This window comes from Thamnophis sirtalis, unplaced genomic scaffold, assembly GCF_051295495.1.
Source record: "Thamnophis sirtalis isolate CommonGarterSnake01/CBP01778 unplaced genomic scaffold, rThaSir2_p1.2 scaffold_11, whole genome shotgun sequence".
In the NCBI taxonomy this organism is placed as follows: Eukaryota; Metazoa; Chordata; class Lepidosauria; order Squamata; family Natricidae; genus Thamnophis; species Thamnophis sirtalis.
Window position 1 is genome coordinate 2,189,593 of NW_028261391.1, and position 14,902 is coordinate 2,204,494.

Genomic DNA, 14,902 nt, shown 5'->3' on the forward strand with positions numbered 1-14,902 from the left:
TGGAAGAATATAATTTAAAACTGGCTAAACTTAGTTAAATTCAGTGATAATAGGTATAGTTAAATAAAAAGTGATAATGATAGTGTATGAGCCGAAGTGGCGCAGTGGTGAAATGCAGCACTGCAGGCTACTTCAGCTGACTGCAGTTCTGCAGTTCGGCTGTTCAAATCTCACCGGCTCAAGGTTGACTCAGCCTTCCATCCTTCCGAGGTGGGTAAAATGAGGACCCGGATTGTTGTTAGGGGGATATGCTGACTCTGTAAACCGCTTAGAGAGGGCTGAAAGCTCTAGGAAGCGGTAGATAAGTCTAACTGCTATTGCTATTGCTATAGTGATGTATACTCTTAAATTTCCTGAGTTTAAACTTCAGGATCTTATGCTAACCCAGAAATTGGATTCAGGCTGAGTGGATAAAGTTTCAATTCTCCTCTGCGGAATACAGGTCGCCATCGACATTCATTTAGCAACCGTTCAAAGTTACAACGGCAGTGAGAAAAATGGCATGACCGTTTTTCACACTTACGACCGTCACAGCACCCCTGGGGTCCTGCGATCAGAATTCAGGTACACTTGGCAACTGACTCATACTTATGACGGTCGCAGAGTCCCAGGGTTACAGGATTCCCCCTTTTGCAACCTCATGCCAAGCAAAGGCATTGGGGAAGCCGGATTCACTTAGCGACCGTGTTACTAACTTAACAACTGCTGCGGTTCACTTAACAATGGTGGCAAAAAAAAGGTTGTAAAATGGGGCAAAACTCAATGACTGTCTCGCTTAGCAACAAAAACATTGGGCTCAATCGTGGCCGTAAGTCGAGGACTGCCTGCATTCTTCAGAAGAGGAAAATCAGACAAGTGAAGAGAAGGACCAGGGGAGACAGGAGAGCATCTTCCAATATTTGAGGGGCTGCCCCAGAGAGGAAGCTATTTTCCAAAGCACAAGAAAGAGAGAGAGAGAGAGAGAGAAAGAAGGTGGAAGGTGGAAGGGAGGGAGGGATGGAAGGAAGGAAAAAATAATGAAAAAAGAAAAAAAGAGACATGGCTTGTTTAGAGAAGAGAAGGACCAGGGGAGACAGGAGAGCATCAATATTTGAGGGGCTGCCCAGGAGAGGAGGGGATCAAGCTATTCTTCAAAGCCCAAGAATGAGAAAGAGGGAGGGAGGGAAGGAAGGAAGGAAGGAAGGAAAGAAAGAAATAAAAAAATAAGTTGGAAGGGAGGGAGGGAGGGAGGGATGGAAGGAAGGAAGGAAAGGAGAACAGAGGAGGGAGGGAGGGAGGGAGGGAGGAAGGAAGGAAGGAAAGGAGAACAGAAGGAGGGAGGGAGGGAGGGAAGGATGGAAGGAAGAAAAAAATAATAAAAAAAGAAAAGAGAGAGACATGGCTAGCCTAGGGAAGAGAAGGACCAGGGGAGACAGAAGAGCATCTTCCAATATTTGAGGGGCTGCTACAGAGAGGAGGAGATCAGGCTATTCTCCAAGCCCAAAAATGAAAAAGAGGGAAGGAAGGAAGGAAGGAAGGAAGGAAGGAAGGAAGGAAGGAAGGAAGGAAAGAAGAGAAAGTTGGAAAGGAGGGAGGGAGGGATGGAAGGAAGGAAAGGAGGACAGAAGGAGGGAGGGAAGGCAGGAAGGAAGGAAGGAAGGAAGGAAGGAAGGAAGGAAGGAAGGAAGGAAGGAAGGAAAAAATAATAAAAACAGAAAAAAGAGAGGCATGGCTGGTCTAGGGAAGAGAAGGACCAGGGAAGAGAGGAGAGCATCTTCCAATATTTGAGGGGCTGCCCCAGAGAGGAGGGGGGAAAAGCTATTCTCCAAAGCCCCCGAAGGCCAGAGAAGGAAGAATGGATGGAAACTGACCAAGGAGAGATTCAACCTAGAAATAAGGAGGAATTTTCTGACAGTGAGAACAATCAACCCATGGAACAGAAGTTGCCTTCAGAAATTGTGGGAGCTCCATCCGTGGAGGCTTTCAAGGAGAGACTGGACTGCCCTCTGTCAGAAATGTTGTAGGGTCTAGGGGGTTGGACTAGATGACCTCCAAGGACCCTTCCAACTCTGTTAATCCATAATCAGACAAAGGTCGTCCTGTTATGTCTGCATTGAAACAGATGGACATTTTGTTTTCTCCGGATGTCCCACAGGTCGAGTCAGAGGATCAGGTCTTGGCGACCTTCTGTGGGAAAGAGGACCGAGATCCGGAACAGACTCCCGGACGAGAGCCAATCACATCTCCGGGATCACAAATGAGTCTGACTTTCCGGTCTGACTTTTCCAACGAGGAACGGTTCACGGGCTTCGACGCCCACTACGCCGCCGTGGGTGAGTTTGGATGCCTTGATTGGTTTCTTCCCCCATCTGGGGGCTGACACCGGAACTCAGTACAAGGAGAAATGCTTAGGTGGTAGGGGGGAGGGTGGACTAGATGACCTCCTGGTGGCCCAAAGTCACCCAGCTGGCTTTCATGGCTAAGGCGGGCGACAACTCACCCTCCCCTAGTGAACAGCCCAAATTGTGTCACCTGGCTTTCCTGGTGGAGGCGGGACTAGAACTCCCGTCTCCTGGTTTCTGGCCCAGCACCATAGCCAAAAACGACCCTCTTTATCTTGGTTGATTGGATCAGCCTTAAGGAGGAACCCCCCCCCACCCCACCCAACCCCCCCACAACCACCATTTCTCCGTTCAGCCAAAATGAAGATCTGCTAGCAATAGCAATAGCAATAGTAGTTAGATTTATATACCGCTTCATAGGGCTTTCAGCCCTCTCTAAGCGGTTTACAGAGTCAGCATATCGCCCCCAACAACAATCCGGGTCCTCATTTTACCCACCTCGGAAGGATGGAAGGCTGAGTCAACCCTGAGCCTTGGATGGATAGATAATAGATAAGATAGATATAGAAGATAGATAGATGATAGATAGATAGATAGATAGATAGATAGATAGATAGATAGATAGATAGATAGATAGATAGATAGATAGATAGATAGATATCAATAGCAATAGCAGTTAGACTTATCTACCGCTTCATAGGGCTTTCAGCCCTCTCTAAGCGGTTTACAGAGTCAGCATATCGCCCCCAACAACAATCCGGGTCCTCATTTTACCCACCTCGGAAGGATGGAAGGCTGAGTCAACCCTGAGCCGGTGAGATTTGAACCGCTGAACTGCTGATCTAGCAGTAGCCTGCAGTGCTGCATTTAACCACTGCGCCACCTTGGCTCTGCTAGCTATGGTTTTGATTCGAGGTGCCCCTGGTGTCCCGTCACAGATATCGACGAATGTTCGGAGAACAACGACGAGGAATTGGCTTGCGACCATCACTGCCACAACTACATCGGGGGCTATTATTGTTCCTGCCGCTTCGGCTACATTCTCCACTCGGACAACCGGACTTGCAAAGGTAAGGAATCCTCACCTGCCCTCTTGTCTCAAAAGGTGTCTTTTTTTTTCAGGAGGCAAATGGACTTTCTAGGGGTTTTTTTTTTTGTGAAGACTTTTTGCTTCTCATCCCAGAAGCTTCTTCAGCTCTGATTTGGATGGTGGGGAAAGGAAGGATTGACCCTCTTTGCAGACAGCTGGTCATTTGCATCCTTTTAGAGGGTCATCGAGGCCACTTGGAGGTTTCTCTGTGTCCTCAGGTGACCCTCAGGATTCATATTCCTTGCAGACAGCTGGTCATTTGCAGCCTTTTTAGAGGGTCGTTGAGGCCACTTGGAGGTTTATCTGTGTCCTCGGGTGACCCTCAGGATTCATATTCCTTGCAGACAGCTGGTCATTTGCAGCCTTTTTAGAGGGTCGTTGAGGCCACTTGGAGGTTTATCTGTGTCCTCGGGTGACCCTCAGGATTCATATTCCTTGCAGACAGCTGGTCATTTGCAGCCTTTTTAGAGGGTCGTTGAGGCCACTTGGAGGTTTATCTGTGTCCTCGGGTGACCCTCAGGATTCACATTCCTTGCAGACAGCTGGTCATTTGCAGCCTTTTTAGAGGGTCATTGAGGCCACTTGGACGTTTATCTGTGTCCTCAGGTGACCCTCAGGATTCATATTCCTTGCAGACAGCTGGTCATTTGCAGCCTTTTAGAGGGTCGTTGAGGCCACTTGGAGGTTTTACCTGTGTCCTCAGATGACCCTCAGGATTCACATTCCTTGCAGACAGCTGGTCATTTGCAGCCTTTTTAGAGGGTCGTTGAGGCCACTTGGAGGTTTATCTGTGTCCTCGGGTGACCCTCAGGATTCATATTCCTTGCAGACAGCTGGTCATTTGCATCCTTTTAGAGGGTCGTTGAGGCCACTTGGAGGTTTTACCTGTGTCCTCAGATGACCCTCAGGATTCACATTCCTTGCAGACAGCTGGTCATTTGCAGCCTTTTTAGAGGGTCATTGAGGCCACTTGGACGTTTATCTGTGTCCTCAGGTGACCCTCAGGATTCATATTCCTTGCAGACAGCTGGTCATTTGCAGCCTTTTAGAGAGTCGTTGAGGCCACTTGGAGGTTTCTCTGTGTCCTCAGGTGACCCTCAGGATTAATATTCCTTGCAGACAGCTGGTCATTTGCAGCCTTTTTAGAGGGTCATTGAGGCCACTTGGAGGTTTATCTGTGTCCTCAGGTGACCCTCGGGATTCATATTCCTTGCAGACAGCTGGTCATTTGCATCCTTTGAGAGGGTCATTGAGGCCACTTGGAGGTTTATCTGTGTCCTCAGGTGACCCTCAGGATTCATATTCCTTGCAGACAGCTGGTCATTTGCATCCTTTTTAGGGAGTCGTTGAGGCCACTTGGAGGTTTCTCTGTGTCCTCAGGGTCCCCTGAGGGGTGCAAATGGTTCCTGTAGTCTGCATTTTTTCCCCTGTTCCTACTCCCACTCTTCATCCAAAATTGTGTAGCTATAAGTCTGTAGATAGAAAGGAGATAACTGGACTTTCTTGTTTTTCCTTCTGAAGACGTTTCGCTTCTCCTCCAAGGAGCTTCTTCAGCTCTGAGTGGATGGTTGGGAATGGAAGGATTGACCCTCTTTGCAGACAGCTGGTCATTTGCATCCTTTGAGAGGGTCGTTGAGGACACTTGGGAGGTTTCTCTGTGTCCTCAGGGTCACCTGAGTGGTGCAAATGGTTATAGCAATGGCAATAGCAGTTAGACTTATATACCGCTTCATAGAGCTTTCAGCCCTCTCTAAGCGGTTTACAGAGTCAGCATATCGCCCCCAACAATCCGGGTCCTCATTTTACCCACCTCGGAAGGATGGAAGGCTGAGTCAACCTTGAAGGAAGGAAGGAAGGAAGGAAGGAAGGAAGGAAGGAAGGAAGGAAGGAAGGAAGGAAGGAAGGAAGGAAGGAAAAGGATGGAGAGAGAGATAGAGGGAGAAGGAAGGAAGGAAAGAAAAGGATGGAGGGAGGGATAGAGGGAGAAGGAAGGAATAGCAATAGCAGTTAGACTTATATGCCGCTTCATAGGGCTTTCAGCCCTCTCTAAACGGTTTACAGACTCAGCATATTGTCCCCAACAACAATCCGGGTCCTCATTTCACCCACCTCGGAAGGATGGAAGGCTGAGTCAACCTTGAAGGAAGGAAGGAAGGAAGGAAAAGGATGGAGAGAGAGATAGAGGGAGAAGGAAGGAAGGAAGGAAAAGGGATGGAGGGAGGGATACAGGGAGAAGGAAGGAATAGCAATAGCAGTTAGACTTCTATACCGCTTCATAGGGCTTTCAGCCCTCTCTAAACGGTTTACAGACTCAGCATATTGCCCCCAACAACAATCCGGGTCCTCATTTTACCCACCTCGGAAGGATGGAAGGCTGAGTCAACCCTGAGCCAGTGAGATTTGAACAGCCGAACTGCAGTCAGCTGAAGTAGCCACTGCGCCACCTCGGTTCCTGTAGTCTGCAATTTTCCCCTCTGGAAATCCCTTCCTACTCCCACTTCTTTCCAAGGGTCTTCATCCAAAATTGAGTAGCTAAAAGTCTGTAGATAGAAAGGAGACAATTGGACTTCCTTGTTTTTCCTTTTGAAGATGTTTTGCTTCTCCTCCAAGAAGCTTCTTCAGCTCTGACTGGATGGTGGAGAAATGGAAGGATTGATGCTCCTTGCAGACAAAGCTGGTTATTTGCATCCTTTGAGAGGGTCGTTGAGGCCACTTGGAGGTTTCTCTGTGTCCTCAGGGTCACCTGAGTGGTGCAAATGCGAGTGGAGCCTTCTTGGAACGGGCTGAAAGGACCATGTTGTAGACCGGAGATAGATGAGGTCGGTGAGGCTCCACACCCAGGTGCACCACTCAGTTGACCCTAAGAACACAGGGTAAATCTCCAAGTGGCCTCAACGACCCTCTAAAAAGGATGCAAATGACCAGCTGCCTGCAAGGAGCATCAATCCTTCCCTTGCCCACCATCCAAATCAGGGCAGAAGAAGCTCCTTGGATGAGAAGCGAAACATCTTCGAAAGAAAAGCCAGTTGCACAAATGGTTTGATTCTCCCTGCAGATTCCAAAGTATGACAGACAGTCCTTAACTTACAACAGTTCGTTCAGAGACCACTGGACGTTACGATGGCATTGAAAAACGTGGCTTGTGACCGTCACGCCGTCAACCAAAACTAACCAGGTTAATGTTGTGATCTGTGTGTGTGTGTGTCTTTTACAGTGGAATGCAGCAGCAACCTCTTCACCCAGAGGAGCGGGGTGATCCACAGCCCCGATTTCCCCAACCCCTACCCCAAAAGCTCCGACTGCGGATACCGCATTGGCTTGGAGGAAGGATTTTTCATTACACTCCAGTTTGATGACAGTTTCGACATCGAGGATCACCCGGAGGTGACCTGTCCCTACGATTACATTAAGGTCAGGGCTTTCAATCCATGGGAGTCCCAGAATGGCAGCAGAGGGGAAAGAGTTGCTGCACTGGGGAGGGGGGTCCTGGGTGCGCCCTGAGCTGCGTGGTTTTCTTCCGGGCATTTCATAACCCAACTAGGGAACATCATCAGTGCTAGAAGGGAGGAAGAGGATTGTGCGGGGTCCTTGGTGCTCTCTGAGCTGGGAGGTTTTCTTGCAGACATTTCATGACCCAGCTAGGTAACATCATCAGTGCTAGAAGGCAGAGGAATTTGTGGAAAGGAGGAGGAGGAAGGGGAGGAGGAAGGAGGAGGTAGATAAGGGGGAGGAAGAAGAAAAATATTGTGGGGTCCTCGATGCTCTCTTGAGCTTTGTGGTTTTCTTGAAGACGTTTCATGACCCACCTAGGTAACATCATCAGTGCTAGAAGGGAAAAGGATTTGTGGAGAGGAAGAGGAGAGGGAGGAGGAGGAGGAGGGGAGGATTAGAATTGGCTCATCCTTGGTGCTCTCTGAGCCGGGTGGTTTCTTTGCAGGCGTTTCATGACCCAACTAGGTAACATCGTCAGTGCTAGAAGGGAGAGGGATTTATGAAGGAGAGGAGGGAGGAGGAGGAGGAGGAGGAGGAGGAGGAGGAGGAGGAGGAGGAGGAGGAGGAGGAGGAGGAGGAGGAGGAGGAGGAGGAGGAGGAGGAGGAGGAAAAGGAGTTTTTGGTACTCTCCTCTGAGCTTGGTGGTTTTCTTACAGATGTTTTATTATCCAACTAGGTAACATCATCAGTGCTAGGAGGAGGAAGGGTTTGTGGAAAGGAGGAGGAGGAGGAGGAGGAGGAGGAGGAGGAGGAGGAGGAGGAGGAGGAGGAGGAGGAGGAGGAGGAGGAGGAGGAGGAGGAGGAGGAGGAGGAAAAGGAGTTTTTGGTACTCTCTCTGAGCTTGGTGGTTTTCTTACAGATGTTTTATTATCCAACTAGGTAACATCATCAGTGCTAGAAGGGAAAAGGATTTGTGGAGAGGAAGAGGAGAGGGAGGAGGAGGAGGAAGAGGAGAGGGAGGAGGAGGAGGAGGAGGAGGATTAGAATTGCTCATCCTGGGTGCTCTCTGAGCTGGGTGGTTTCCTTGCAGACGTTTCATGACCCAACTAGGTAACATCATCAATTGTAGAAGGGAGAGGGATTTATGAAGGAGAGGAGGGAGGAGGAGGAGGAGGAGGAGGAGGAGGAGGAGGAGGAGGGAGGAGGAGGAGGAGGAGGAGGAGGAGGAGGAGGAGGAGGAGGAGGAGGAGGAGGGCTGGAAAAGAGAGGTTATATGGTATATAAACAGGGAACAAATCCCTCCTCCCTTACAGCATTGATGATATTCCCTAGTCCGGTCATGAAACGTTTGCAAGAAAACCACCCAGCTCAGAGAGCATCAAAGTGTTAGAAACTGTGGATGTCACTTTTTTTTCCCCAGTGCTGTTATAACTTTGAGCCGTCACTGAATGAATGGTTGCAATCTTAACCTGTAATTGTCCCCACGGTTAGTTTCTCCCTAGTTCTAAGTTGCTTCTCTCCCTGATTAGTTTCCACCCATTGCTTCTTGTCCTGCCCTCAGGTGCTTTGGAGAACAGTTTGACTCCCTCTTCTTTGGGGCAGCCCCTGAGAGATTGGAAGATGCTATCATGTCTCCCCTGGTCCTTCTTTCCATTAAACTAGACATTCCCAGTTCCTGCAACCGTTCTTCATATGTTTTATCCTCCAGGCCTTTGATCGTCTTAGCTGCTCTTCTTTGCACTCTGCGCACTCTCTGGGGACCTCATAAACCTTGGCTTTATCGCTTGACAGGTCAAAACTGGGTCGAAAGAACTTGGGCCCTTTTGCGGAGAAAAGTCTCCGGGGCGAATCGAAACCCAGAGCAACCAAGTTCAAATCCTGTTCCACAGTGATAATTCGGGAGAGAACCGAGGGTGGAAATTAACCTACACGACCACAGGTAAACTATATAACCCTGGAGCCTAAAGGCTGGAAGGCCCCTTTGAGGTCATCTAGACGAATGTTGCCCAATCTCAGGAAACTTAAGATGGGAACTCCCGGAATTCCCCAGCCAGCCAAACAATTCCCAATCATGTTTATTTAGCCTGCCTTTAATATTTTTATAAATAACTCAAGGCTTTTTTTTCCGGGACTAGAACTCACCGTCTCCTGGTGATTGGCCCAAGGTCACCCAGCCGGCTTTCATGCCTAAGGCAGGACTAGAAACTCACCGTCTCTTGATGATTGACAGAAAGTCACCCAGTGAGCTTTCATGCCTAAGGCGGGACTAGAACTCACCGTCTCCTGGTGATTGGCCCAGTCACCCAGCTGGCTTTCATGCCTAAGGCGGGACTAGAACTCACCGTCTCTTGATGATTGACAGAAAGTCACCCAGTGAGCTTTCATGCCTAAGGCGGGACTAGAACTCACCGTCTCCTGGTGATTGGCCCAAAGTCACCCAGTGAGCTTTCATGCCTAAGGCGGGACTAGAACTCACCGTCTCCTGGTGATTGGCCCAAAGTCACCCAGTGAGCTTTCATGCCTAAGGCGGGACTAGAACTCACCGTCTCTTGATGATTGACAGAAAGTCACCCAGTGAGCTTTCATGCCTAAGGCGGGACTAGAACTCACCGTCTCCTGGTGATTGGCCCAAAGTCACCCAGTGAGCTTTCATGCCTAAGGCGGGACTAGAACTCACCGTCTCTTGATGATTGACAGAAAGTCACCCAGTGAGCTTTCATGCCTAAGGCGGGACTAGAACTCACCGTCTCCTGGTGATTGGCCCAAAGTCACCCAGCCGGCTTTCGTGCCTAAGGCGGGACTAGAACTCACCATCTCCTGGTGATTGGCCCAATGTCACCCAGCCGGCTTTCATGCCTACGGCGGGACTAGAACTCACCGTCTCCTGGTGATTGGCAGAAAGTCACCCAGTGAGCTTTCATGCCTAAGGCGGGACTAGAACTCACCATCTCCTGGTGATTGGCAGAAAGTCACCCAGTGAGCTTTCATGCCTACGGCGGGACTAGAACTCACCGTCTCCTGGTGATTGGCCCAAAGTCACCTAGCCGGCTTTCATGCCTAAGGCGGGACGAGAACTCACCGTCTCCTGGTGATTGGCCCAAAGTCACCCAGCTGGCTTTCATGCCTAAGGCGGGACTAGAACTCACCGTCTCCTGGTGATTGGCCCAAAGTCACCCAGCTGGCTTTCATGCCTAAGGCGGGACTAGAACTCACCCTAACCCTAACTCACCTAAAGACGCTATAAATTTTGCATTTTTTAAAAATAGGATTTTTGTGTGGCAAAGGCACTTCAGAAAATGTGTAACTCTGGGGTTGTTCAAACCAAGACCGTCCCTTTCCCCTTGTCCTCTCTGCTTGTCCCCCCTCTTAAACACAGGGGATGCGTGTCCACTCCTGGATCCCCCCATCCATGGAAACTGGAGCCCTCCCAAGCCACCTACACCTTCAAGGACCAGGTTGTGATTAGCTGCAATCCGGGATACAACGTGGTGAAGGTAGGTGGACCCCCGGAAGAGAAATCAAGAGAAACGGAGCTTACCCACGTTCGGGCATGAAAGGTTACTGCTTGCCCTGTGGTGGAGCCTCCCTGGGCATGAGCAGTCTATCTCAGTGCAGAGGCTAAACCTCCCACGGTCTGAAAAGAGGCAGACTTTCCTTCCATTTCTAATCACACACGCTCGGCCAGGTAAATGGTGCAAATCCAACTCAATTCACACTCCCCACAATGCATCTTAATTTATTGGTTGGCAAGGTGGTTTTGATAGTCACGCCTCTGGTCCCAGGGTCTCCAGGCAGCGAACCAATGAAATAACAGTATTAAGACTTAGAAGGATAGGATAGGATAGGATAGGATAGGATAGGATAGGATAGGATAGGATAGGATAGGATAGGATAGGATAGAATAGAATAGGATAGGATAGGATAGGATAGGATAGGACAGAATACAGAATAGAATAGAACAGAACAGAATACAGAATAGAATAGAATAGAATAGAATAGAATAGAATACAGAATAGAACAGAACAGAACAGAATATATTTGAATGAAGAATAGAATAGAACAAAAACAGAATAGAACAGAATACAACATATTTGAATGAAGAATAGAATAGAATACAACATATTTGAATGAAGAATAGAACAGAACAGAATAGAATACAACATATTGGAATGAAGAATAGAATAGAACAGAACATATTGGAATGAAGAAGAGAAGAGAACAGAATAGAACAGAACAGAATTGAATAGAACAGAATATGACATATTTGAATGAAGAATAGAACAGAACAGAACATATTGGAATGAAGAATAGAATAAAACAGAACAGAACATATTGAAATGAAGAACAGAACAGAATTGAATAGAACAGAATATGACATATTTGAATGAAGAATAGAACAGAACAGAACATATTGGAATGAAGAATAGAATAAAACAGAACAGAACCTATTGGAATGAAGAATAGAATAGAACAGAACAGGAACAGTATTGGAATGAAGAACAGAACAGAACATATTGGAAGGAAGAATAGAATGGAACAGAATAGAACAGAACATATTGGAAGGAAGAATAGAATGGAACAGAATAGAACAGAACATATTGGAATGAAGAATAGAACAGAACAGAAAGAATAGAACAGAATACGACATATTTGAATGAAGAATAGAATAGAACAGAACAGAACCTATTGGAATGAAGAATAGAATAGAACAGAACAGGAACAGTATTGGAATGAAGAACAGAACAGAACAGAATAGAATAGAACAGAATATGACATATTGGAATGAAGAATAGAACAGAACAGAATAGAACAGAATACGACATATTTGAATGAAGAATAGAATAGAACAGAACAGAACCTATTGGAATGAAGAATAGAACAGAACAGAATAGAATAGAACAGAATATGACATATTTGAATGAAGAATAGAACAGAACAGAACATATTGGAATGAAGAATAGAATAAAACAGAACAGAACCTATTGGAATGAAGAATAGAATAGAACAGAACAGGAACAGTATTGGAATGAAGAACAGAACAGAACATATTGGAAGGAAGAATAGAACAGAATAGAATAGAACAGAATACGACATATTTGAATGAAGAATAGAATAGAACAGAACAGAACCTATTGGAATGAAGAAGAGAAGAGAAGAGAATTTGTTTCATAGAATTGAGAGTTGGAAAGGACCTTGGAGGTCTTAGGCAGAAGACCCTGGACCCCTGATGGTAAAACTTATGGCGGGTGCCGTCACCCCAGCTCAGTTCTCCCACGCGTGCGCACAGCCATCCAGTGGCCATCTGATTTTCGGGGCTTTGCCACGCATCTGTTCATCTGCGACTTAAATTCCTCACTTAGCGACGTAAATTCTGTCCTCCCCTTGTGGCCGTCAGCCGAGGCCTGCCTGCAGTGAAACGAAATAAACCGTCTCCCAGCTGTGAGAATCAGCCTTTTTCTGCCTCTCTTTCAGGACGACGTGGAGAGCGAGACCTTCCAGATGGAATGCATGAAGGACGGCGTGTGGAGCAGCCGAGTGCCGGAGTGCAAAAGTAAGGTGCCGGTTTGGCGGTCTTCAGCAACGGGAGGGGGATCCGACGGGGTCCCAGGGTCGGTGGCTTTGCCCACCCGTGTGGGCAAGGTTGGTTGGCACGGTCGAATCTCCTTCAGGGGTTTCAACTCGGATGGACAAGCGCACAGGGGTTCTGACCCAGCTCCCCAAACACAACAAACCCTCGGAAGTGAACTCAAAAAATTCCTTTGTTCGGCAGCCCCAGCAAAAAAGTTTCCCTCGTAGGCTACGAATTCCGTCCATTCAGAAGATGAATAGTTGCCTGTCCCATCTATTCATCTCCGCCCCCTGCCTTTTATCCCCAGAGTTAGGGTGGGGCTTCGCTAGCAGCGGTGGCTCTTCCGTCCCAAGGACCGGCCCACAGATTTCCACGGCTCTCCTCTCCTCTGCATTCTGTGCATCCGCGCATCAGGCATTGGACCCAGATGTTCCTCCTCTTCCTCGTCAGCCCCCTCCAGACCTGGGGGCTCTTGACTCTCTGTCTGAGGACTGACAGATAGCCCAAGCTCCCCCATTCTTTCTTTCTCTCTGTGTCTCTTTCTCTCTTCTCTCTCTCTCTCTCTCTCTCTTACTCTCTCTCTCTTCCTCCCTCCCTCTCTCTCTTCCTCCCCTCTCACTCTCTCTCTCTTCCTCCCCCCCCCTCTCTCTTCTTCTCTCTCTCTCTTTCTTTCTCTCTACCTCTTCTCTCTCTCTCTCTCTCTTACTCTCTCTCTTCTTCCCCCCTCTCTCTCTTACTCTCGCTCTTCCTCCTTCTCTCTCTTCCTCCCTCTCTCTCTCTCGCTCTCACTCTCGCTCTCTCTCTTCCTCCCTCCCCCCTCTCTCTCCTTCTCTCTCTCTCTCTCTTTCTCTTTCTTTCTCCCTCTTCTTTCTCTCTCTTACTCTCTCTCTTCCTCCCCCCTCTCTCTCTTCCTCTCGCTCTTCCCCCTCTCTCTCTCCGTCTCTCTCTTCCTCCCGCCCTCTCTCTCTCTCTCTCCTCTCCTGTCTCTTTCTTTCTTTCTTTCTCTCTCTCTGCCATATCCATTCCTTCTTCCCCCTCAGAGTTCCCAGTGTCAGATTCGGGTTAATGTCAGGTTCCAAATAGCATCCGAAATTAAATCAGAGTCCGAGGCAAAGAATTCCTCAAAGTTCCAATTGATGAAGAGAGCCATGTTGGCACATCTGGGGAAACCCGAATCGGAAAGCTTCCCTGTTTTCCCCTCCCACTTGGAAGTTCAAGATCTTTCCTCCGCTACCCACAAGACCACCCCATGGTCCAATCTCCCACTGCCCTGCTGGCAGTTTCCCCCATCCCAGATCCGGTCAGGTGCAGAGGTGCAGAGACAAAGGACGACCTTGGCTTTCTGGAAAGAATGTTGTTATGGCTACCTAGCATCTAACTCCATACAATCCCCCCTCCCATTTTCCACCATAGAAAATAGTAGAATAATAGGAAGCGTGGTTCGGCAACATGGTCATTAAGTGGGTGTTGTTCCATTGTTACGACCATTTTGACTGGCGTCATGACTGCTTCTCAGCCGTAACAAATTGCAGGGTTCAGTTTATGGTCGTAATGCCAGTGCTATCTGCCCATCCAGACCTCCGCCGGGGGGGGGGAGAGGGCAGCACCTCCAACGGCCCACAAGGTACGCCATGGTGCCCTTTTCCCTTAACGCCAAGGGGGGAAGGGGGGGGCGATGGAGGAATCCTCTGTTTTCCGTCATTCTGCGCCAGAACCAACCGCAGGAAGCTTCCAGTTTGTGCCTTCCTTTCGCAATCAGTTTAACGCCGGGATGCTTTTTGCTGGTGCGGCTTCTGACGGTTTGCATGATGCATGTTCTCACGAGCTCCCCTTCCTTTCTCTCTCTTTCTGCCCTTCCTTCCTTCCTTCCCTCCTCTCTTGTTCTGTCCGTCCGGCCCTCCTTTCTTTCTTTCTTCCTCCCTCCCGTTTTTCTTCCTGCCTTCTTCCATCCTTCCTTCTCCCTCCCACCCACCTTCCCTTCCTTCCATTCCCTCTACTTCCTCCCTCTCTTCCTCCTAGTTCCCTCTTTCTTCCTCCTTTCCTTCCTTCCTACCTTCCTTCTTCCCCCTCCCACCTCTCTCTCCCTCCCTTCTTCCTTTCCTCCTCCTCCTTCCTTCCTTCCTTTCTTCCTTCTTCCTCCCTCCCTCCCACCTTCTCTCCCTCCCTTCTTCCTTTCCACCTCCTCCTTCCCTTCTTCCTTCTTCCTCCCTCCCTCCACCTTCTCTCCTCCCTTCTTCCTTTCCTCCTCCTCCTTTCCTTCCTTCGTCCTCCCTCCCACCTTCTCTCCCTCCCTTCTTCCCTTCCACCTCCTCCTTTCCTTCCTTCCTTCTTCCTCCCTCCTTCCTCCCTCCCACCTTCTCTCCCCTCCTTCTTCCCTTCCCTTCCCTTCCTTTCCTTCCTTCCTTCCTTCTTCCTTCCTCCCTCCCACCTTCTCTCCCTCCCTTCTTCCCTTCCACCTCTTCCTTTCCTTCCTTCCTTCCTTCTTCCTCC

General features: G+C 48.7%; 1 protein-coding gene across 1 annotated transcript in view; it reads left to right on the plus strand.

Moving 5' to 3' along the window:
• LOC148043420 (mannan-binding lectin serine protease 1-like) overlaps nucleotides 1-14,902 on the plus strand; it is a 78,370-nt gene that overhangs the window by 27,735 nt on the left and 35,733 nt on the right. Inside the window, 7 exon segments of the mRNA XM_087725022.1 lie at nucleotides 2,135-2,312; nucleotides 3,260-3,391; nucleotides 6,626-6,822; nucleotides 8,635-8,782; nucleotides 10,220-10,255; nucleotides 10,258-10,337; nucleotides 12,316-12,394. Coding sequence (XP_087581148.1) covers nucleotides 2,135-2,312; nucleotides 3,260-3,391; nucleotides 6,626-6,822; nucleotides 8,635-8,782; nucleotides 10,220-10,255; nucleotides 10,258-10,337; nucleotides 12,316-12,394 — 850 coding nt within the window.